At 41.3% G+C, this 25,440-nt stretch overlaps 1 protein-coding gene across 1 annotated transcript in view; it reads right to left on the bottom strand.

Annotated features, from left to right (window-relative positions):
• SEC24D (SEC24 homolog D, COPII coat complex component) overlaps window positions 1-25,440 on the bottom strand; it is a 119,882-nt gene that overhangs the window by 69,524 nt on the left and 24,918 nt on the right. The window contains 5 exon segments of the mRNA XM_043969482.1: window positions 9,904-10,031; window positions 13,988-14,036; window positions 14,039-14,101; window positions 19,782-19,915; window positions 23,248-23,523. Of these exon segments, the coding sequence (XP_043825417.1) occupies window positions 9,904-10,031; window positions 13,988-14,036; window positions 14,039-14,101; window positions 19,782-19,915; window positions 23,248-23,523 (650 nt within the window).

The raw sequence follows: 25,440 nt of genomic DNA, 5'->3' as shown, positions 1-25,440 counted from the left end.
TACTGCTGCTTCAGAATCACAAAATGTCAAAAACAGCAATAAAACAAGCCCTGGAGCAGAATCACGAAATGTCCAATACATCCAGAGTTCATAGGATTAGAGAGTTGAAAGGGATCTAGTTCAGGCCCCTTATTTTACAGAGCGAGAAATTAAGACCCAGGGGGGAACATCACCGAAGTACATAGGAACTCAGCTAGGGAGCTGAAAAAGAACTCAGAACCCATCCAGAGTAACTCCCACATTTTACAGATGAGGAAAATGAGACCACAGAGGTGAAGTGACTTGTCCAAGGTCACACAATTAGTGAGCATCTGAATTTTAACCCAGGTCCTGTGCTGCTAGAACCATTTTTTTCTATTGCATAGCTCTCTAAGCTGCAAAGTAACAACCCTTTTGTAGGTGCTTGCTCTAATAGTTCAAGCCTAACCAAGCATTTACAGTGGGAGGTATAAGGTAAGAAATGAATGGGGGAATAGCTTTTGTTCCTGAGTTTCCCAATCTTGGTCCTGGGTGTTCCTTGGATCTCCAGGAATTCAATAGAAGGTGCCCATGGCATCTTCTATTAACCACCCTAAGGTTATGTCTTGGGGGCACTGACGATCTTTGTGAAACTAAAAAGATTAAATTATTAACAAAAATGTTTTTCTCAAATGGATGTTGGAATCGGTAAATGAGCATGTGCCATCTTGTCGGATGAGAATGGAAACATAGTAAATTTAGCTTCAGATAGATGACCAAAAGAGAAATGGAATAATCCCTTTCCTGAAAGATGGGGATTTCCCCAGGTGTCTGGTACTTTGATCTAAAGGGAGATAAGATTCTGTCTTTGTCACTACTTCCACATGTGAGCCTAACAATGGCAATGAATGAGTCTGCAGGAGAGGACACAGACCAGCATGTCGGGTCCTCGGGGACATAGCACGACTTCTAAGGTATCCTGGTTCTTGGGACAGTACCCGGGGAGGAGACAGGGGGTTACCGTGATTCTCCCAGAGCTCGACCAATCCTTGAGGGGAGGGGGGAAGGAGGCGGGGCACGATTCTTTGAGCATCCATTTGATTTTCTCTCCAAGTTGTATTTTGAGTATTTTTAGTAAAAGTATAATCACTAAAATCAGGCTTAGCACAAGGATAATTTCTATCTGTAGCTGTAGCTCAGATGGTTGTGGAGAGAAGGCTAGGCTTGAATTCAAGGACCTGGCTTCAAACCCTACCTCTGACATCCACTAGGCATTTGAACACGGGTAAATCACTTAATTGCAAGTCATCGGCAGGAACAGAGGAGATTTGAGGTGAGTAGGGCTCAGCTTTTCCTCAGTTTATTTTCTCACAACATTGTAAATCATTTTACATATCTTTGTTACTATATGTCCATGTTATTACATGTTACCTTGTTAATAATTTATGTAGATAGTAATTTCTATCTAGAAGATTGTTGTTCAGTGGTTCCAGTCATGTCTGACTCTTCATAGCCCCACTTGGCGTTTTCTTGGCAGGGATACCAGAGTGGTTTGCCATTTCCTTCGCCAGCTCATTTGGCAGATGAGGAACTGAGGCAAACAGGGTGAAGTGACTCTCCCAGGAAGTGTCTGAGGTCACATTTGAACTCAGGAAGATGAGTGTTCCTGACTCCAGGCCTGATACTGTATCCATTGTGCTACCTAGCTGCCCATCTACATTACTCTGTGTGTGTGGTGTGTGTGTGTGTGTGTGTGTGTGTGTGTGTGTGTGTGTATGCGTATAAGTGTATGTGTATGTATATATGCATACACACATATACAAAGAGAGAAATAATTGCTTACTGGAAGTGGTTGATTATGTTGAATAAATCACATATGTTAATAAATTGAGATGTGGCTCTGGTTAATTAATGAGGTGAAGGTTGCAATTTTTATAATTAACAAGGAGATAGACAAATGTACCATTAGATTTCCCCTGCAGTCAGGATGAGGATGAATAAGGTAACAGCTCATGTGGCAGGCTGAGGGCCGACTACCATAGGTTGGTTACAAGTGAGTGTGGTCGACCCTAAAATCTTACTATACTATATAATAAAAGTATAAATGGAAACAAAGCCATTTTGATTTGGGCCATGGAATTTTCTCACATTAACCTCCCAAAGAAAGGACATACCAAAGACTGAAGAGAGGAAACACTGAATCAGAACCTTCTAAAAAAAGTCCTGGACAACTAGGTCCCCTCTGTGTCTACTTTCTACATCCGGGAAAGAGAATGCTGAAATTAGTCTGTGTGCACGTCCACCTGGGAGTCTAGAACAAGTGCTAGGAAGGTGGGTCACAGGTGTGAATCCCACTTTGGGCCAGCGGCTTTGACGAGGCTCTTTGGCTCTTAGCTGCTAGGCCTCTCCCCAGACAGCTACCTGACAAACTTGGATCCAAGAGGATCATTTGGCAAATGGAAAACTGAACATCATCATGTCTCTCATTGTAGAGAGGAAGAAAGTGAAGGAGCCCAGAGACATCAGTGGCATTTTTGTCCCCCATATGCCTCTTCTTCTCTCCTGTAACTATCTTATCTGTCTTCTCCCTTAAATCCTCACCCGGCATCTAGCCAATGTACTGGAGACCTCTTGGGAGCATTTGTTTTAACACTGTGACAGTAGCAGAGCAAGATTGCATCTGTGATTCCTCACTCCATTTAATTCAAGTAAAAAAGTATTTACTGCTTACTCTTGTTGTTGTTCATTCTTTTTTTTGTTTTTGTTTTTTTGGGCGAGGCAATTGAGGTTAAGTGACTTGCCCAGGGTCACACAGCTAATAAGTATTAAGTGTCTGAGGCCGGATTTGAACTCAGGTTCTCCTGAATCCAGGACTGGTGCTCTATCCACTGCGCCACCTAGCTGCCCCGTTGTTCATTCTTTTTGAAGAGGACCAATGACATCATGGGTGATGGCTTGCCTCATGCACGAATTGGATTGAAGTGAGGCAGAGCTGTTCAGAGTCATCAGCCTCGCTCTCTCTTCCAGAGTCATCAAAGGCCAGTGGTAGGACAAAAGTCAGGATGACTGGGGATGGCCCAGGACACAGGGGATGACCTTGGTGTCTCTGGTGTCTGACCAAGCTCTAAGTGCTCCACGGTGCCTGCTTCAGCCGCCTTCATTGCCTTTGGAACAAACTGTTCTCGTCCACAATCCTATTAGAGGGAGTCTTTACATGCTTGGGGTAGACACCCCCCAACTCACTGACCAGTCTGAAGCCTGTCAGTGTCCCTCCACCTGGTTTAGCCCATTTGCTGAGATGGTTTTACTGGGATGTGGCCACTGAGCATGCTACAGCTTTTTGGAGCCACATGTGAGTTGGGTGAATCAGGTGGACACCACAGGTGGATGAGCAGCCCTCACACCAGGGGTGCCAGTCCTCCCTGAACACCTCATCCATCACATAGGTGAGGTGAAAGGCATGGTGATTTAGTGGATAGAGTGCTTGCTTGGGTCTAAGTCCCAGCTCTGACACATACTGGATGTGTGACTCTTAGGCCACAGCCTCTCAGGGCTTCAGGAAACTCTCTAGGACCCCAAGGATTTCTCTGTATTTAGTGAGAAGAGAAACTATAAATCACCCTGTGGAGATCTAGAGGGGACCCTAAGAGATTCTCTAGCATACTGGTTCTGAAATGTGTTGGTCTCTTAAAAATTAATGAGTCCCCCCACCCCTGATAAGAGCTTTTGTTTCTATGGCTATATCTATCAATATTTACCCAATCAGAAATTAAAATATCTTAGTATTATTATGAGAACAGTTGTGACCTTAAAGAGCGGCTGAAAGTCTCTCAGGGCCTCCCAGGAGTCCAAGGACCAAACATGGAGAACTGTCCATCAAGTACAACCCCTGTCTCCAGAAAGATGAGGTGAGTTATCCAAGGTCACACAGTTAATGTGAGTTAGAATTCGAGCCCCAGGCCTTTGGGGGCACCATAACACTTCTCAATTAGGTAAAATACTACTTGGAAAGTTCAGCCAGCCCTTGGTTTGCTAGGATTCTCCCTAGTTTCTGCACCACCTCTTCAGATATAGCATCAAAGCAGAAACATCAATTCCCAAAACAGAGAATTGATTTCCAATCATCTGAACCATGGCAACAGGGGTTGTGTCCAAACTTTCAAGTGCAACTTGAAAATTAAACACCAGGAAAACAGAGGGGTAAAAATGGATAATGGCCCCAGCCCCTGGGACAATCGATCAAAGCTGGGGCTGGCCAGGAGTGGGGCGATGAGGCAGCCTAGCTGCCTTTGTTTGTCAGAGCTGTTGCTAACACAAGACTGAGTTAGAAGGCAGAGCTGGCCAGCAGACCCCAGTGTTATAGAAACCGTCCTAAACAAACCTCCCTGGATGAGACCAAATCGGGAGGTCCTTGAGGGATGGTGAGACAAGGGTGCCCAGCTCTCAGTGTTACAGAGGCAATGGAACATCCACAAATCAAAAAGGGACGTATTTCAGGAGAAAAAGAGGGGAGGGGAATGGTCAGCTGTTCTTGTGAGAAAGAAAAAAAATGGAAAGAACTTGATATGAAGATTGTCCCTAGTAAAGATGACAGGTAACCCGTTACCTTCTTTCTAACCTTTTCTTTTTACAATTTAATTAGTTTTTTACCAGGTAATGACTGTTTTGAGTTAAATAATCAAATAATAAAAATAGCCAACATTTTTTTAAATTATTATTTTTTTTTGTGGGGCAATGGGGCTTAAGTGACTTGCCCAGGGTCACACAGCTAGTAAGTGTCAAGTGTCCGAGGCTGGATTTGAACTCAGGTCCTCCTGAATCCAGGGCCGGTGCTTTATAATAGCCAACATTTTAATAGCTATTTAAGGTTGTCAAAGAGCTTTATATGCAGGCAGATCACCACAATAGAGTAAATATTGCAATAAAGTGAGTCACATGAATTTTTTAGTTTCCCAGCGCACGTAAAAGTTATGCTTACACTGTACTGTGATCTGTGTAGTGTGCAATAGGGTTATGTCTAAAAAAACAATGTACATGGGGGCAGCTAGGTGGCGCAATGGATAAAGCCTCGGCCCTGGATTCAGGAATACCTGAGTTTAAATCCGGCCTCAGACACTTGGCACTTACTAGCTGTGCGACCCTAGGCAAGTCACTTAACCTTCATTGCCCCACCAAAAAACCCCCCAAACCCAAAACCAAACCAAAACAAACCAAACCCAAAACAAACAAACAACCCAAACCAAACAAAACCAATGTACATGCCTTAATTTGCTAAAAAGTGCTAGTCATCATCTAAGCCCTCAGTGAGTCATAATCTTTGTTGATGGAGGGTCTTGCCTTGTTGGCTGCTAGCACTGATCAGGGTGGTGGCTGCTGAAGGTTGGGGTGGCTGTGGCAATTTCTTAAGATAAGACACAATGAAGTTTGCCACTTCACTTAAATGCTTAGAGGTTATTGTAGGGTTCTTAATTGGCCAAATTTCAATATTGTTGCATCTCAAGGAATAGGGACACGCAAGGAGAGGGAGAGAGACAGGGAATAGCTGGCTGGTGGAGCAGTCACACAACATTTATCAATTAAGTGGACAGTCTTATATGGGTGGGGTGTGTGGTGCCCCCAAACAATGGCAATCAAAGATCACTGATCACGGATCAACCATAAGAGATATAATCATAATGAAAAAGTTTGAAATATTGCCAGAATTACCAAAATGTGACTCAGAGACACAATGTGAGCACATGCTGTTTAAAAAATGGTACCGATAGACTCACTGGACATGGACTTGCCATCAATTTTCAATATGTAAAGACCACAATATCTGTGAAGTGCAGTAAAGTGAAGCACAATAAAATGAAGTATGCCTGTATGTTATTACTATTGATCGTCTAAGCAATCCTGAGAGGTAGGTACTGTTATGATCTCTATTTTGCAAATGAGGAAACTGAGGCTATGAGAAATGAAGTAACTTGCCTAGGGTCACATGACTGTTAAGGGTCTGAGAGAGGATTCAAACTCAAGTCTTCTTGACAAGTCTAGTACTCTATCCACTAAACCAAACTGGCTCCCAGGGATCTTGATTCCACTGGTATTGGAACTCTTTTCATTGGCTCAGAACACGGTCATTTATATTGGGCTTTAAAACATTTTGTCTCAACATAATAAAAATAACTATTTAACCTAAACTAATCTACTTATTCAGTGCCACCACAATAAAATTACCAAAAAATTTTTATTGAGTCAGAAAAAATAATAACAAAATTCATTTAGAAGAACAAAAGGTCAGAATATCAAAGGAATTAATCAGGGAAAAATTGTAAAGGAAGGCGAATTAGCAATACCAGTTCTTAAATTATATTATATGGCAGTGATTATGAAAACTATCTGGTACTGGCTAAAAAACAGGTGGATCAATAGGAAAGAGTAGAGCTACAATACACCATAGTAAATGATTGTAGTAACCCTATATGTGACAAAGATTTAAGCTTTTGGGATAAGAATTCACGACTTGGTAAAAACTGCTGGAAAAAACTGGAAAGCAGTCTGGCAGAAATTGGGTATAGACCAATGTCTTACACCATTTACCAAGGTAAGGTCAAAATGTATACATGACCTAGCTATAAAGGGAGATATTATAAGTAAATTAGAAGAATATGGAACATATTACCTAGCAGACTTATGGATAAGAGAAGAATTTATGAATAAAGAAGAGAGAGAGCATTGTGTGATATGAAATGGGTAATTTTGCTTACATTAAATTAAAAAGGTTTTGCACAAATAAAACCAATGTAGCCAAGATTAGAAGGAAAGCAGAAAACTAGGGGTGGATTTATGTAGAGTTTCTCAGATAAAGGCCCCATACCTCAAATATATAGAGAACTTTGTCAAAATTATAAGAATATGATAAATTGATAAATGGCCAAAGGATATGAATAGGCAGTTTTTCTTTCTTTCTTTTTTTTTTTTTGAACAGGCAGTTTTTCGATGAAGAAATCAAAGTATATATAGTCTTATAAAAATGCTCTAAAGCATTATTGATTAGAGAAATGCAAATTAAAACAACTCTGAGATATCACCTCACAGTTATCAGATTGGCTAAAATATAGAAGTAGAAAATGACAAATATTGGAGGGGCTGTGGAAAAACTAGGACACTGATACACTGTTGGTGGAACTGTGAACTGATCCACGCATTTTAGAGAGAGCAATCTGGAATTCTGTTCAAAGAGTTACAAAACTGTGTATACCCCTTGGCCCAGCAATACCACTATTAGATGGTGATCAGAGAAAAAGGAAAACAGACCCTTTATGTTCTAAAATATTTATAGCAGTTCTCTTTGTGGGTGGCAAAGAACTGGAATTTGAGGGGATGCCCATCAATTGGGGAATGGCTGAACAAGTTATGGTATATGATTGTGATGGAATACTACTATGTAATTAGAAATGATGAACAGGTTAATTTCAGAAAAACATGAAAAGACTTGCATGAAATAATGAAGAGTGAAATAAGCAGAACCAAGAGACCATCGTATACAGTAACAGCAATATGTTTCAAAGAGTAATTGTGAATGACTAAGTTATTCTGAGCATTATAAATATTCAAGTCAACTACAAAGGACCTATGAAGGAAAATGTTATCCACCTCCAGAGAAAGAACTGATAAATAGAAGTAGGTATAGAATGCTTTTATATACATATACATGTATATATACACACACACATATACACATATATGTGTATACAGATGGGAAAGGCATGAAGGATTCTGCTACTCTGTCTCTGCACCCCTATAAGGCCAAATAGATAGGGATGGTTTGTTTGTAGCATAGCAATCATGCAGATATTTGGAAATAGCCAGAATGCTAATGATATTTCTCATTCTTCATCCACACACTTGGTGTGATGTAGGGATAATCTTCAGTTATAAATGGCATTTTTTGTATTTGTTTTTTATGGCGCTTCCCTTATATAGGTAGATTTTCAAGCTCAGGGACAGCAGAGGCTGCAATGATTCCAATGGGAAGAAAACTCATGGGTTCATTAGCATATCCCTCTGCACATAGTAGGTGCTTGATAAAGTAATTTTTTATCCATCCTTTCATTCATAAGATTTTAGGGCTGGAAGCGACCTTCATAATCACCCATTCCAATTGCTCCTTTTGACGGAGGAGAGAATCGAGGTCTAGAGAAGTTGTGACTTACCCAAGGTCACACAGGAAATAGGTGGCAAGGTTAGAATATGAACTGAGGTCTCCTAATGTTAAATTAAGCCCTTTTCCTCTTGGATGCTCCTATAATTCCAATGCCCTCTTTTTCTACATGAAAAGCCAAATACAGAGGAGAGACTTAACCAGTGTTGGTCCCCCAGCAGAGCTGGCATATGGACAGACATTCCCTGCTTTCCTTGGATGGGACTACCTTGTGCCATTGCCAGACCCTCCTCACAGTCCTCCTTCTCACCCTCCTGGCTGAGGCTGGGTCCATAGACCCGCTAGCACCAGCGCTGCATTCTAAAGCTCATTCTTCCTTTCAACAGGATCCCTGTTTTACATCAATCTCTGATTTACAGGGAAAAATCATCTTTCCTGACAGGTTTTCTTCAATGTCGTCCTGTGCTCAGAGCAGGCCTGAGGCTAAAGAAGGACTTCTGCTAGAGAATGCCCGATGAAGTAGACTGAGAATCACAAAACAAATTAAGCTCAGTGATCATTGGAATTCTAAAAACAGCAAAGGATTCAATCATTCAATCCCTCCAGCCCAGAGTCACATCCTCACTTCCTCTTAAAGCCTTCCCTGATTCCCCAGCTGTTCATGGCTGTCTCCCCTTCCCTCTCACTCTCTCCTTGATTCCTATCCTTCTGATGCCCGTTTTCTCCCATTGGGCAACTTGTAAAAATCATCCTTCACCTCAGTTTCCTACTCTGTGAAATGAAAAGGCTGGATAAGATAACATTCAGATAATGAGATAATATTCCTATTTTAAAAGTCTATGTTTCTAATTATGTACAAAGTATATGAATTCATCCCATGACACATTTCACTGACTTGGAAGTGAATCTTGAGGATATGCCAGGATCCTGCCATCTAGCCCAATGATGGGCTATGATGATAATGTTCTCTTCAAGTAAAAACCTCCATTAATCTCCCCTTTGGACCCAAGAAGAAATAAATTGGGGATGCATTCATTGGGTACATTCAGCAAACTCCACCTCCACCATTTTCCAGATTCCGCAGTGTTTCTTCTTCCTCCCCTATCTCTTCAACTCCATCTCATCAAAACCCCAGCAATGATGGCATTGGGTCCACCTATCAGGTGTTATGGTTATCTGTGTATATCACATCCCCTTACTTGACAGGGAACTCATGCAGGCAAGGACCAGGTTTGATCTAAACTTGGCATGATCTTCAATGATCCTCACACTATCCTTGACCTAGTAGATGCTTCTTAAAAATGTCTCGGGTTGAACTGAATGTTGAGTTTGAAACCCAAGTGAAGAAGTACCTTAGTCCAATGGGAAGAGAGGCAGGGAAGTGGATTTTAGACTTTACCTTCATTACTGAAGTATTACAACTAACACATGGAATTCTGAGACTGCATGGGGCTGGATGTGTGCATTAAATATCATCAAAAGTAAGACATTCCACTCTAAGTAACTTCTATGTCAAGTCACTTAATTGCTCTAATATATGATTACCAAAAAAATAAAAAAGCTGAAGTGAAAAAGATTTGGTCAATTAAGGGTTTGTTTACTTTTTTCCTGCTGATTAGAGTGATTTGACTAAAGGCTAGGTATCATATAGATATCAGTGCCCCATTTGTTTTTTTTTTCATAAAAGTATTTTATTATCAGTGCTCCATTTGTAAAGTAGGATAGGATGCAAGAACTAAGCCCAGGAGGTATAATATAGGAGTTTTCAATTGTCATATGCTTGCGTCCAAGTCTCTTACCTCATTTGGAGGAACAGTGGCAAATGGCTTGATGGTGGCAGCTAATGGTAGCTGAGATTGCTTGGCCATATCTGAAGTGGCTGGGAAGCAGTATGTTGTACACCGGATATAACGAGGACTGGCATTCCCTGAAACATTCAAAAAGATGCGATTTTTAAAATGAAAAAAATACACTTAAAATATTCACTTTAACAATAACAGAATGGACCTTAGCCATCCATGTGGGAAAAACCAGCTGGATGAAGAATGTATGCTGTTGTTTAGTAGTTTTCAGTCATATCTGGCTCTTCATGACCCCATTTGGATTTTCTTGGTGAGATACTGCAGTGATTGTCCATTTCCTTCTCCAGCTCATTGGACAGATGAGGAAACGAGGCAAATGGGGTGAAGTGACTTGCCCAGTCATACAGCTAGTAAGTGTCTAGACCAGATTTGGACTCAGGAAGATAAATCTCCCTGACTCTATCCACTGTACCACTTAGCCACCATGAGGAATGAATATTGCCATACATAAGACTACAAGAATGCAGATAAAGTCATTGTGGAAAGGTAACAAAATCTGGTCTATACAACAATACAGATATTCATTGCCAGAGTTAATGAACATATACATCCCTTATTTCGATTAATAATCAATAAACCTGTTTTGTGGAGAATGTACTTTATATGAGTGTTTGTCTGAGCCATTGGCTGGGAAGCATCTGTTGTGTCAAAGCAAAATACATAATATTTTTTAAAGGACTGTATGTTAAACAGAAGGCAAGCAAGGTGGTGTAGTAGATAGAGCACTAGACTTGGACACCTGGAAGACTCATCTTCCAGAGTTCAAATCTGAACTCCACACTAGCTGTGTGACCCTCGGCAAGTCACTTAACCCTGTTTCCCTCAGTTTTCTTCATCTGTAAAATGAGCGTGAGAAGGAAATGGCAAACCACTCCAATACCTTTGCCAAGAAAACTCCAAAATGGGGTCATGAAGAGTCAGACACAACTGAAACAAGTCAACAAAAACAATATCAAACAGATGATAACATTTGGTCAATGGCCAACCCATTGAGAACCCATAAATTTGATTTAATTTAATTAAGTATTATTAAGCACTTACCAGATACCATATTAAATGTTGGGGAATCCACACAAAAATGAAACAAAACCTGCCTTCAAGAAGTTGGGGGTGGGGTGGGCAGGAAGGAGGAGAAATATACCCTACTAGGGTGGGGGGAGGGAGAGGAATATATCCTAAAAATATACAAATAAAGGAGAGGGCACTAACAACTGTAGGAATCAAGAAAGGCTTTTTGCAGTGACAGGACTTAAGCTGTTCCTGGGGAGCTGGTGGGAACTCAAGAGAAACATACCTTGGACAGATGCTCTACATGGGTAGTAGAGTACAGTGCAATGAGAAGGTGCTGGGTTTGGAGTCCAGGGACCTGAGTTAGAATCCTGGCTTTGGTTCTACCTGGGGTTACTCTGGGCAAGGTATTTAACCTCCTTAGGCTCTAGTTTTCAAATCTGTACATGAAGAGAAGACTAGGTAGTCTCTCGGGACTTTCAGCTCCAAATCTACAATTCTATGAACTAGACACAGAATTGGAGGAGAGGAGGGGGATGGGCCAGATTTGGAAATTCCATAGCATTTTTAATGACCCCAAGATGGCCCTTGGAATCAATACTTATCATTTGAAGGCCCACATTCTCTTATGATGTTCTTGTGAAACATCCTGGTCACACGATGTCTCAAGACTGTAGGTCACAGAATCCTGGGGCTAGAAAGAATCTCAGAGGTCACCTAGTATGGCCCCCTACGTGACAGATGAGGAAACTGAGATCCAGAGAGGTGAAGTCACTTGTCAGTGTAACATAGTTAGTCAATGTGTAAGGAAGGACTTGAACCCAGCACTTTAGGACTTCAAGTCTAATGTTCTTTTGTTTGTTTGTTTTTTTGTTTATTGTTTTTTGCAGGGCAGTGAGGGTTATGTGACTTGCCCAGGGTCACACAGCTAGTAAGTGTCAAGTGTCTGAGGTCAGATTTGAACTCAGGTCCTCCTGAATCCAGGGCTGGTGCTTTATCCACTGCGCCACCTAGCTGCCCCTCCAAGTCTAATGTTTATAAAGGCAAAAGAAAGACAAATGGTGCCCTATTCCACCCCTTTGCCAAGTGTGGTACACTGTACACATTTTCAGATTTTTTTTGATTTGGCAACTAGTTGGTACAGTGGATAGAGTGCTGGAGCTGGATTCAAGAAGACCTGATTCAAATCCTGCCGGAGACACTTAGTAGTTCTGTAACCCTGGACAAGCCATTTATTCTCTGTCTGCGTCAGTTTCCTCATCTGCAAATGAGGTTAATAATAGCATACTGCTTTCTGGGCTATTCATGAAGATAATAAGAGATAATATTTATAAAGCACTCTTAAACCTTAAAGTGCTACTTATGCTATGTAGCATTTATATTTATTTATATATTACATATACTTATAAATTATACATAAAATAGAATACATAACCCATAACATATTATATATTGATATTATTTTTATATGCTATAGATACCTTGCTATAATCAATTTTGCTGATTTTTTTCTCTTTCTCTTTTTTTGTTTTAAAAATATTATTTATTATATGGGATGGCTCCCTGGGAGGGGATGGGGAGGGTTACTGGGGGAAATTTTGGTGATGTAACAAAAACAAAAGATATCAATAAAATTAATTTTTTTTAAAAAAAGGAAAATGGTGGGTTTGCAGGAAAAGATGAGAGAGTGGTGTGACTAACATGGATTCAGGACAACAAGTGGAGGAAAAGATGTCTTTACAACATTTAAACCTCAGAGGAAGACCACTGACCCAATGGAGAGAACCAGAGGAAATTCACATAAGCTGAGAATGTGATCAACGTGGGCACATCTAATGATCACAGATCCACTGAAGTAGCAGAATAACCTTAAAGCTTACATTTTAGAAACTGCTTTTGGTTTTCTATGTAAAAGGGAACAATATAAAATAGTACTTCAAAAAATAACATATTCCTCCAAACTATCTAATCAGAGTTACCATACTGTATCTTAGGCAAATGGGAGATAGTATTGGTGATGAGGTCATGAGAAGCAGAAATTTTCAGTAGTGACTGTTGCTGTTTCCGACTCCATTCCTCCCAAGGACTCCCTGCTATGTCTGGTAGTCTGTGCTTGCTCTTTCATTAAAGTCACCCATAATTATAAGCTATAACCAGGCAAAATAATGTACTGGACATTGAGGTCTTTGATTGAGCTAAACTACAAAGCATTCAATCTCTTCTGCAGAGAGCACAACTCCAATGGGCTGGCCATGTTGTTCAAATGCCAAAGGTATGTTTACCTAAAAGACTATTTTATGAAGAACTCACACAAGGCAAGCACTCACATGGAAGAAATGATACAAGGGCACCCTTAAGTTCTCTCTGAAGAACTCCAGAATCAATTGTGAGATACCAGTACAGGACCACCCAGCGTGGTGTTCTTACATCAAAGAAGGTGCTGTGTTCTATGAGTGAAGTAGAATTGCAGTAGCTCAAAAGAAATGTGAGATGCACAGATTTAAAGACATCTCCATTGCAAATGTTCGTATGGACTATTTGTGCCTGACCTGTGGTAGAGAGCCATCTGAGCTTGTGCTGGTCTGATCAGCCACAGTCAGACGCACTGAACCTTGACTCTAACATGGTGATGTGATTTTGGTCCTCTTTGAAAATGAAGGACAACAACCATTGTGTTTCGTTGGTAGAGTATAACAGTTAATGGACTGGGAGTCAGAAAATGTAGGTCCTTATCCCAGTCATGCCAGAGATGCATTGTGTGACCTTAAACAATTCAATGAACTGTTCTGGCCTGTAAAGTCAGGAAATGAATAAATCTATAAGGCCATTTCTAGCTTTAAACTGCTGATTTGCTATTTGAAATTCCTGCTACCTTGTACTGCATCGCACAGCAGGAAGAAAGACAAGATTACAAAGTTGTTTCACTTATGAATTGGTCCCATAGTATGGCTTGCTTTGAGCAAGCTGTTCCAACTTTGAAAAGTCAAATAAAAATGGCATTGAAAAGAAATACCTTGATCTTGGATCATACAGTCTGTGGTTACTAGAGGAGGAACCTGGCCTCATCACGTTGGTAAGCAGAGACTTGACCGCTTCTGGTAGATCTGTCATTCTCAATCACTTGAATCTGACAAAGAAGAAACCACCAAAAAATAAGTAAGTATTATCTTAATTCATTTTTAAAGATTCAGTAATATAATTTTTTGTATACAGAGAAAGGAACATGTTCTGATGGCTAGAAAGCTAGTGGACTTGGAGCCAGGAAGACCTGGTGTAGTCCTACTTTTGCCACATGCAGGTTGTGTATCTTGGGGCAAAGTCCCCTAAAACCTCTCAGTGCCTGCCAACTGTTCAAGACTTCAATTTTCAGAGAAATTATATTTCTTTATGCAGAATTTCCTACATTTAGGAAACAAGGTGAAAACAGCTACAAGCAAAGAAAAATGCTAATTGGACCCAAACTCAACAAGAATTCTTGGAAGAATTAAAGAAAGAGATGAGAAGTAGGAGAAAAATTGGGGAAAATGAAAATAATGTAAGAGAGTTATGAAAAGAGAATTAAAATCTTGATAAAAGTGGCACAAAAAAACACTGACGAAGATAACACCTTAAAAAACAGAATTGGCCAAATAGAAAAAGAAGTACAAAAATTCACTGATAAAAATAACTCCTTAAAATAGAATTGGCTAAATGGAAAAAGAGGTATAAAAGCTCACTGGAAAAAAGAATTCCTTAAAAATTAGATTTGAACAAGTAGAAGTTAATGAAATATCAAGAAATAATAAAATAAAGTCAAAAGAATGAAATCACAGAAGAAAATGCAATATATCTCATTGGAAAAACAAGGGACTTGGAAAATAGATATAGGAGAAATAATTTGGGGGCAGCTAGGTGGCACAGTGGATAAAGCACTGGCCTTGGATTCAGGAGGACCTGAGTTCAAATCCAGCCTCAGACACTTGACACTTACTAGCTGTGTGACCCTGGGCAAGTCACTTAACCCTCAATGCCCAGCAAAAAAAAAAAAAAAAAAAAAAAGAAGAAATAATTTAAGAATTATGGGACTTCCTGGGGCAGCTAGGTGGCGCAGTGGATAGAGCACTGGCCCTGGAGTCAGGAATACCTGAGTTCAAATCCAGCATCAGACACTTAACACTTACTAGCTGTGTGACCCTGGGCAAGTCACTTAACCCCAAGTGCCTCAATTAAAAAAAAAAATTATGGGACTTCCTGAAAACAAAAAAGAATTTAGATGTTGTATTTCAAGAAATTATAAAGAAAAACTGCCCTGATATCTTAGATCCAGAAGGTAAAATAGAAATTGGGAGAATCTACCAATCACCTCCTGAAAAAGATCCCCAAATGAAAACTCCTAGGAATATTATAGTCAAATTTCAGAGCTCCCAGATCAAAGAGAAAATATAGCAAGCATTCAGAAAGAAACCACTCAAATACCATGGAGCCACAGTTAGGATCACACAAGATTTAGTAGCTTCCTGTTAAAGTAGCAGAGTACTTGGAATATGATATTCTGGAAAGCAAAGGAGCTGAGATTAAAACCAAGAATAACCTACCCAGCAAAACTGAGTAAATAATCCTTCAGGGGAAAATGGATACTTAAAGAAATAGAGGATTTCCAAGCATTCCTGATGAAAAGACCAGAGCTGAATAGAAAATCTGATGTTCAGACACAAGACTCAAGAGATGTATAAACAGGTAAACATGAAAGAATAACCATAAGGGACTCAATGAAATAACACTGCTTACATTTCTATAAGGGAAGGTAACAATTGTAATTCTTAAGAACTTTATCATTATTAGGGCAGTTAGAAGGAATCTACATAGTTAGAGGGCACGAATGGGAGTGGATTAAGTGGGGATGATTGCAAAAAAAATAAAATGAAGGGGTGAGAAAGAGGAATGAACTGGGAGAAAGAGAAGGGGAAAGGAAGAATGGGGTTAATCTCACATAAAAGTGCACAAAAGAGCTTTGATTATGGAGGGGGAAATGGCAGGGAAGGGCAATTATTGAACCTCACTTTCATTAGAATTGGTTCATAGAGGGAAGAATATATATGTGTGTGTGTGTGTGTGTGTGTATATACACAAATATATACACACATATACATATACATGCATATACATACACAAATAAACATACCCCCCTCCCCATACACACAACACACACAACACACACACACACACACACTCAGTTGAGAGTATAAATATCTTACCCCAATAGGGAAATAGGAAGGGAAGGGGCAAAAGAGATATGGGTGGAGGATGATAAAAGGGAGAGTGGATTAAAAGAAGCTGTGGTCAGAATCAAAACAGACTTTTGAGAAGGGACAGTATAAAAAGAGAGAGAAGGATAAACAGAAGAAAATGGGATATGGGGAAACATACAGTAATCATAATTGTGAATGTGAATGGGATAAGCTCACTTATAAAATGGAAGTGGATAGCACAATGGATTAGAAGTCAGAATCCAATATGTTGTTTACAAGAGACACCCTTCAAAACACACACAAAGTCAAAATAAAAGAATAGAGCAGATTCTATTATATTTCGACTGAAGCCAAAAAAGGCAGGGTAGCAATTATGATGACAGACAAAGCAAAAAGAGATAATCAAAGAAACTACATTTTGCTAAAAGGTACCATAGATGATGAAGCAATTTCAAAATGTTTTATAGCAAGTTTCTCTGATAAAGGCCTCATTTCTCAAATATAAGGGAACTGAATCAAATTTATAAAAATAGGAGCCATTCCCTAATTGATAAATAGTCAAAGGATGTAAACAGGCAGTTTTCAGAAGAAATCAAAGCTATTGAGGCATAAAAATGCTCTAACCCATTACTGATTAGAGAAATGCATATTAAAATAATTCTGAAGTACCACCTCACACCTATCAGAAATGACAAATACTGGAGAGGATGAGGGAAAATAGGCATACTGATAAATTATTGGTGGAGTTCTGTATCCCAAAGAGATCAAAGAAAAAGGAACAGGTTCTATTTGTACAAAAATGTTTGTGTCAGTTTTTTTTTGTGTGTTGGCAAAGAATTGGAAATCAAGGTGATGCTCATCAATTGGGGAATGACTGACTAAGTTGTAGCTTATGACTGTGAAGGAGTATTATCATGCTATAAGAAATGATTGGTGGGGTATGGTTTCAGAAAGCATAAACATGACAAGACCTATATGAACTGACGCAAAGTAAAGTGAGAAGAACTGGGAGATCATTGTGCTAGTCTTCTTAAATTCTACACACTCCATGAGTCAGCCATGCTGGTCTGCCTTCCCTTCCCTAAACACAATGTACCATCTGCTGCCTCCATGCATTGGCACTAGATAGTACAGGGCTCCTGGAATATTCTTCCTCCTAACCTGACTCTTAGAATTCCTGATTTCAGGACTCAACTTAAGGGCCAGCTCCTCCAGGAGGACAGTCCTGGTTTCCCCCTCTTCCCCTTCCCCAGATGCTAGTGCCATCCCTCCCAAGGCTATCTTTGATCTACTCTTTGTCAACAGTTTATGTTTTCAGGTACACAAGGCAGCTCCAACATCAGAACGTAAGCTTCTTGAGCACATGAAATGGTTTTGTTTTTTCTTAGTATCGCCAGCACTTGGTACAGTGCAGTCCTTAATGAGTGCTTGTTGATCGATCCTATGAAATAAGAAAGACATCTATCTGGAGCTGCCAAGCAGAGCCTGGCAAGCCCTGATGCATGCTGTGGGCTCCTTATGTCCAGGAAGTTTTCTTCCACTACAACACTGGCCTGAGATTTTATTTCATACCACCTTGTTGAACATGAGTCCCATCACAGCAATATGCCCATGCCTCTGTGACATCACTGATGCAGTTAGTTCTTTGACAATGAAGATTACAGCTCAATCCCAGTTCATGCTGGTCTTAATGTTGCTCTTCCTATAACCAATATTATTCAAAATGGAAATGAAGAAAAGGCCTAAAAATAAACTCTGGCTAAAGTCCAGTAGCCTTTAATTGGTATAAATGAGTGCTGGATTGTGCATGATGGGACTTATGAGAGTGCAATGAGAAGTTGCATAGGATTAGTTTGTTTAATTTTAACTATTTGTTATAGAATTGAGCAATTTAAATTTTGATTGGAGGCAGCTAGGTAGATAAGTGGATAGAGTGTTAGCCTAAACTCAGAAACAGTTGAGTTCAAATGTGCCTCAGACACTCATTAGGTGTTGTGACCCTGGCCAAGTCACTAACCTGCCTTAATCCACTGGAGAAGAAAATGGCAAACCATTCCAGTATCTTTGCCAAGAAACCTCCTAGATAGCATTAGTGTGCTATGGTCCATATAGTAAAGAAGGTCGGATATAAATGAAAGAATTAATACCAACAATTTTTTTTAAGTGAGACAATTGGGTTAAGTGACTTGCCCAGGGTCACACCGCTAGTAAGTGTTAAGTGTCTGAGGCTGGATTTGAAACTCAGTACTCCTGACTCCAGGGCCAGTGCTCTATCCACTGCGCCACCTAGCTGCCCCAACAACAACAAATTTTGATTGAATTTTTGTGAAAAGCACGGTGGTCTAGGAAAGTTTCTGTATGATTGAGGCAACATTACTAAGCTTTTCTGGATCTCTATTTCCTCATCTGTAAAATTAAGTCAATGGAGGCAGCATGCATATTAGGATGTTGGGTTTGGACTGAAGAGGACCGGGTTCAATTCTACCTCAGTTAAAAACTGTTCAAAGGATTCTGGTGATGTGGGACTGGAGCTCAAGAGAGAGTCTAGGGCTGGATATACAGATCTAGGAGTCATGTGCCTAGGGATGATAACATGAACCCATGGAAGCTAAAATTACCACGCAAGATATAATAGAGGGGAGAAGAGAAGATGGCCTGAGACAAAGTCATGGAGGAACATCCATGGTTAATGGGCATGACCCACATAAAGAACCTGCAAAGGACCCTGAGCAGTCAGACAGATGGGAAGAAACCCAAGAGAAAATAGTGGCACAAAATCTTAGTGAGAAGAGAGCGAGAGAAGATGGTCAACAGCCTAAAAGAGTGTGGAAATACTGAGGAGAGTGAAGAGCAGGTAAAGATTAGATTGGGCAAGAAGAGATCCCCTGGTACATGTGGAGGAAGCAGTTTCAGCTAAAAGAAGTTCAAAGCTAGATAGTGGAGGGGTGAGGGGAGAGTGTGAGGACAGGAATACTTCTTTCTCAAGGAGCTTAGCTTTGGAGGGGAAGAGATATGGCTGGGAAGAGCTGGGGCACGGAGGTCACAGTGATGAAAAGAACAAGGACAGGCTTTGTATGATAAAAGATAATGATATACTCTAGGAATTTTAGAGTTTGTGGACAGGGAAGAGAACACTCACGGGTGGCAAGGATCTGCCCATCCCTGCATAGAAGAGGTGGACATGAAGAGGAGGAGGAGATCATGAGAACTGGGGAGGATTAAGGAACTGGGAAGTCAGGATATTCAAAGGGCGTCGCTGTGCATGACGATATCTCATAATAGAGGGGAAGACACTGGGAAGAGAGGAAGACATGTGATCCAGCCATCGAGGAAGGAAAAAACTATGTGCAGCCTCCAAGATCAGAATAAGGACAAATTTGGGTCGAGGTATCCAATAGCTTGTATTCGAAAAGTACAAAATTACTGATTAAGACGCCCAGGAATGCTGGGTACATCTTTGAAGGGGGATTTAGAGACACATAGACAACGGCCACAAGAGATGACAAGGGGTGGAGGAAGAGTCCCCCCAGGAGGGATTACAAATGCTCAGGAAAACATTCAAGGGTCTGAATCACTTACTGGGCTTGGGATGGAGTCCGGATCAAGCTTCTTTGGAGGCTGTGTTGGCCCCGCCATCTGTGCAGGACCACCAGGAAATCCAGCCGGGGAAGTCAGCTGAGCTCCGGGCATCTGGGGAGGGCCATAGTTGGCCCCTTAAAGAACGAGATACAAGTCAGCTTTGAGCACCTCAGATCACTGGGGCCCTGGATGGCCTTCGTCATCTACAGGTATGAACAAGACTGCTTCTTGGCCTTCTGTCCATCCCTTAAAGTATGGAATCTTTAAGGATAGCAACACCTCCCAGAAGCAGAGTAACACCTGCAAGGATGGGGATAGGGCTACATCTATGATTTTACTGGTAGAGGGAACTCCCAGGTGAGGAAATTCTCTCTACCAAACTCCCTGACAGTTTTGCGAAAGCAATAGGAAGTTAAGTGACTGGCTCAGGGTCACGCAATCATTAGTGACCAAGGTGGCATTCGAGGCTTCTGGGCCTCCTTGCACAGTTACAATTACAGCTCCCAAGGCCAGCTCTCTAACCACTACACCCTGCTGCCAACAGAGGAATCCAGAAACAAAACACAAGACAACTAAAAATAACCGCTAACCAACAAAAGTCTACCTTCTCTGCCCTAATCATAATATATAAATATACCCTGGTATCATGCATGCTTAATAGTTTTCTTTTCATGGGGCAATTGCACAGTGTAGTGGATAGAGTGCTAGGCCTACAGTCAGGAAGTTTAAATCCAGCCTCAGACACTTACTAGCTGTGTGACCCTGGGTAGGTCACTTCAGCCTGTTTGCCTTCAGTTTTCTGCATTGATACAATTAACTGGGAGAGAAATGGCTAAACCCTTCCAGTATCTTTGCCAAGAAAACCCAAACGGGGTCACGAAGAGTTGTATACACTGAACAATAATAACATTTAATCATGGAGATAACGTGCAGATCCCACAAGGGAGTTATGGTAGTGTTTGCCCTTTCAGAAATGCCAACTTCTGTCCCTGAAAGAAAGAGAACCATGGAAAAGCCACTAGTGACCACATATTGTCCTGCTCCAGAATAAATGAAATGTGTTTAATATTTGAAATTGACCCTCTTTCTTGGTAAGGAAATCTCGTTGTTACAGGATTATGAGCTGCACGGCCTGCAGAGACCATCTGGTCCAACCCCCTCATCATATTTACACAGAAGAAACTGAGGCCCGGGGAAGTTAAATGAAGTGCTCGAGGTCACACCAGTGATAAGTGATGGGAGCAGGATTAGAATTCAGGTGGTCTGGCTCTAAATTCAGTGTTCTTTGCAACATACTACGCTGCACCTATAAAACTATGGATGGCGATACCCAATCAAAATAAGTGCTCACAAAAATGAATTCTTAAATGAAAATGATGGACTGTAGGATACTGCCCTGATGAAATTCAAAGTCAGAAAGACAGATGTATGTCTGGCAATGTCCAAGTAAGGGAATGGAGGTAGAGGCACCTGTTAGAATAGGGGCATTTCCTGAGAGACCATCAGAGGGGGAGCTTGGCTAAAACATTTGATGACCACGATGCCAGTTTTCAGCTCTTAAAAAATAGATCACTGAAAAATGATCAATTTTAAAGACCAACATGTGTTTCCAGCAGAGGGGGGAAATTACATTTTACAAGAAGCTGAAAATTATTTATTGTGTGGAAGACAGTCAAAGATAATGTCAGATTACCACTGTTTTGCCAAATGGAAGAATCCTTGGTCTTTTCCCCTTGCTTGTTAGCATAGAGGCAGCTAGGTGGCACAGTGGGTAGGGCTACAGATTTGGACTCAGGAAGACCTGAGTTCAAATCCTGACTCAGATACTTATGAGCTGTGTGACTCTAGGCAAGTTACTTAACTGCTGCCTGCCCCTGCTGCTGCTTCTGGAAAATAGGGACAATAAGAGCAGCTACCTCCCCCGATTAATGTAAAGGACAAGGAGATAATGTTGTAAAGCCTTTGAAAACCTTCAAGTCCTACCAAAATTCTAGCAATTATAGTGGAAAGAGCACTGGTTCTGGGGTCAATGGCCCTGGGTTGAAATCCCATCCCTAACACTTACTAGCCCTGTGATGCTGGGTAAGTAACTTTACTTTCCTGTGCCTCAGTGCCGGCCCCTGAGGCCCTTTGTAGAGATAGGGCCTGATTCTATATTCCTTCCAGCTCTATTCATGAAAGGATCTCTTTTAATGACTTGCTGAATTCCCTGAGGCAGGCAGAGGACAGCAGTATGAGGGAGAATGTGTGTAGCTCTGTCCTGATTCAATCCTTCTCACAAGTATTAAAAACAGGTCCAAAGACTAAGGAGAAACTATAGGACATAAGGTCATTTTTCTAGTTTTCTTAGAAAGAAACCTCAGCTTCAAAGTTCTGGAGTTATCAGATGGAGCCAATAACAAAGCCCCTCCTCTATATGTAAACAACTGCCCCTTTCACACATGGACATTCTGGATGCCGAGGGGGACAGAAATAGAGGCTATGTATAAGGAAAACTGATAAAATCAGCTTGAGAAGAAACACTGGCTGTCAGATAAAGCAGAGCTGAGCCTCAGACTGTTTGTGGTGAGCGCTGCCCCTCAGGGAAATGTCCCCTGGGAAGCAAGAGCATGGATGCAGGACATGGTGGCCACTCGGCATTGTGGTCCATTGGCTCATTTGCAAGTCCTTGTTTTCAGAGTATCCAGGGCTTTCACTGGGACTGGACTAGGGGAAGTTATATGATTACACAATAGTGGTCATAGCTAAGAGAAATTGGGAGAGAGGATTTCATCGGAAGAGGCAACTTCTAGGTGAGGAAAGTCACCCTGCCAATGAAGGTTGGCACCTTCTCTGAGCCTTAGGGTCTTTGGAGAGTTGCCCAGAGCATTGTGAGGTTAAGGAATTAGCCCAAAGTCACACAGCCAGGATGTACCCGAGGTAAATCTTTTCTTGTTGTTGGTTTTTGTTGGTGGGGCAATGAAGGTTAAGTGACTTGCCCAGGGTCACACAGCTAGTAAGTGTCAAGTATCTGAGGCCGGACTTGAACTCAGGTCCTCCTGAATCCAGGTCTGGTGCTTTATCCACTGAGCCACCTAGCTGCCCCCAAGGTAAATCTTGAATTCATGTCTCCCGGGCTTCCAGATCTGCTACACTGTCTCTCATGAAATGAAGGTTATGATTATTTTTGCTTTTGCTTTATTGTTGAGTGAGTGATTTATTTCTAAGAGTTAATGGTGTCACAGACGCGAGTGTGAGAAGATGCCTCCGTCCTCCCGTGTGCCTCTGGTCCCTCCCTCCAGAGGTGGGGAGGACCGTCTGAGTGTGGAACACTGAATACACTGTCAGATTTTCACTCGTGGGCCTCAGTGGGTGGGCCATGACTGAGACCAGGCTGTATATATAAATGTCAGACGTCCTAATGGAGCCTGAGCGCCCTTAGCTTCCCCCTTGGTACTTCCCTCAAAGGAAATGACGCCACTCTTACCTTGCTGGGGAGGATAGCCAGGGCCTGGGGGTTGTCCTGGAAGAGGCAGAGATGGGAAATTGGCCGTGGGGGGGCCAGATCCGGGGAGTCCGTCCTGCCTGCCTGCTGGTGGCAGTGAGGGGGCGGTGCCAAGGCCATTGTGCGTGCTTGGTGGGGGTGGGAGCATCCGGGGGCCCGGCTGTAGGATGGATGGCTGGGGCATCGGTGGCGGGCCTTGGAAGGATGCCGCTGAAGGTGGAGCCAGGGTGCCCGGGGAGCCCGCAGCCATGCCAGGACCTGTGCAAAGGCATCAGGGATCATGTGAAAAGGAAAGCCGAAGCCTTTATAAAATGCCCATGTTCTGAGCCTGGCCGGGAGCATGGGAGTGGGCTGAAGAACGCAAGAAAGAAGGGGTGCAGACCTGGGCGACCTGCCTTACCCATGGGCCCTGTGAGGCTCTGAGGACTTTGGGGTGCTCCCAAAGCCCCAGGAACCTCCTTGCAGATTGTTTTTCATGCCACTGCCAATGGCTTTTACTCACTTTTATTTTCATGTACTATTTTTGACCTGCCTTGGGCACTTCTTTTACCTTGTGCTGTTTGTGTGTATGTATGCAGACATACATCTCCATACACACATTTATTTATTTGTTTATAAGGGGATTGATTATTAAGAACCCTCAAGCTGCTGAATGACTCATTTTACCGGATGTTGAACAATGATGAGGCTCCTGTGTACTACCTGTATTTAACAGAGGAGGGGCCCTTTGTGTTTTCTCTGGAATATTACTAAGGGGTTTACTGATTGAATGACTGCATTCTTGACCCTGTCCAATTCTTCTTATAGCTCATTCCCAAACACGCTGTGGAATGAAATCAATATTAGAGGCCTTAAAAGTCACCACATTCTTTAATGGGTTGAAGATGAAGGCCTTGACCAAACTGAAAATAATTTTTTAAACCTAGTTTATATGTTTATTTATATCTGTATATATATATATATATACAGATATACACACACATGCATATACATAACATACATATACATACATATATACTACATACATACATATATATGTATATATAATGACACATACATATTTATGTATTATATACGTACTTTTTTTCATCTAAAAAGTTCGGGACTTAAAAAAACCTGCTTAACAAAGAGATTGCGTTCTGAATGTTTTTCAGCTCTCTTAACAGGCTAAGTGAACCCTCTGACCTCTTTTTATCCAAGAAAACTTAACCAGAGTCAATGAGAACCCTAGTGTTCTTTTTTGCTGAGCAGGTAGTGGAGTGATATTTTTAGATTATTAAACATGTGGAAATCAGTCATTCATTCAGGAACAAAAGCAAATACTATTTTTCACTTTAAAAGAACCTGAGACCCAATAAACCTGATGTAACGTAATACAGATCTTGAGACTAATGATGTTTGAACCCCCTATTCCCCACTTCATCCCTTTGCTGTTCAATCATGTCTGACTCTTGGTGACTGCAATTGGGGGTTTTCTTGGCAAAAGCTCATTTATAGAGGAGGAAACTAAGCAGGGTTAAGTGACTTGCCCAGGGTCACACAGGGTCTAAGGCCAGATTTGAACTCAGGTCTTCCCAACTCCAGGCTTGGCACTCTATTCACTGTACCACCTAGTTGTGCTGTGTGTGCTTAGACTAGTCACTAATTCTTCCTGGGTCTTAGGTTCTGAATCTATAAAAGGAAGCATCAAATATGTGACCTCTGAGCTCTCTACATGTCTACCTCAGGTTAATGATTCTATGAGCCTTTGAGGCTATGAGAATATTTACAAAGGACCTTTGGTTAAATGGGAACTTTCTACAGACAATATGATCCCCTTTCAGTAACAGCAAGACTTTGGCATGTCTGTCACGGAATTTCATGAGTCAGAGACTAGAAAAAATTTCAATACAATCTAAGATTATCTTATGACCAAGTATATTCCAAAAGTTGGGAAAGATCATTTTGGTTTTTCCTTGGCAAACTAGAAGACACCAAAAAACAGGAACAGGATTCATTCAATTACATGAATATTTATAAAATACCTATTAAGTGCTGGCCACTGTCCTAGGTGCTAGGGACAAAAAGGTCAAATGATTGAACTGTCACTGCCTTCAAGGAGTTGACATTTTCAGCATGGCATAGCTATAACATGTACACAGATTAAGTAAATACAAAATAATTTGGAGAAAGAAC

This window comes from Dromiciops gliroides, chromosome 6 (genome assembly GCF_019393635.1).
Source record: "Dromiciops gliroides isolate mDroGli1 chromosome 6, mDroGli1.pri, whole genome shotgun sequence".
NCBI classification, from domain to species: domain Eukaryota; kingdom Metazoa; phylum Chordata; class Mammalia; order Microbiotheria; family Microbiotheriidae; genus Dromiciops; species Dromiciops gliroides.
Note: the sequence above shows the minus strand (reverse complement) of the source record. Positions and strands in the feature narration are given on the sequence as shown.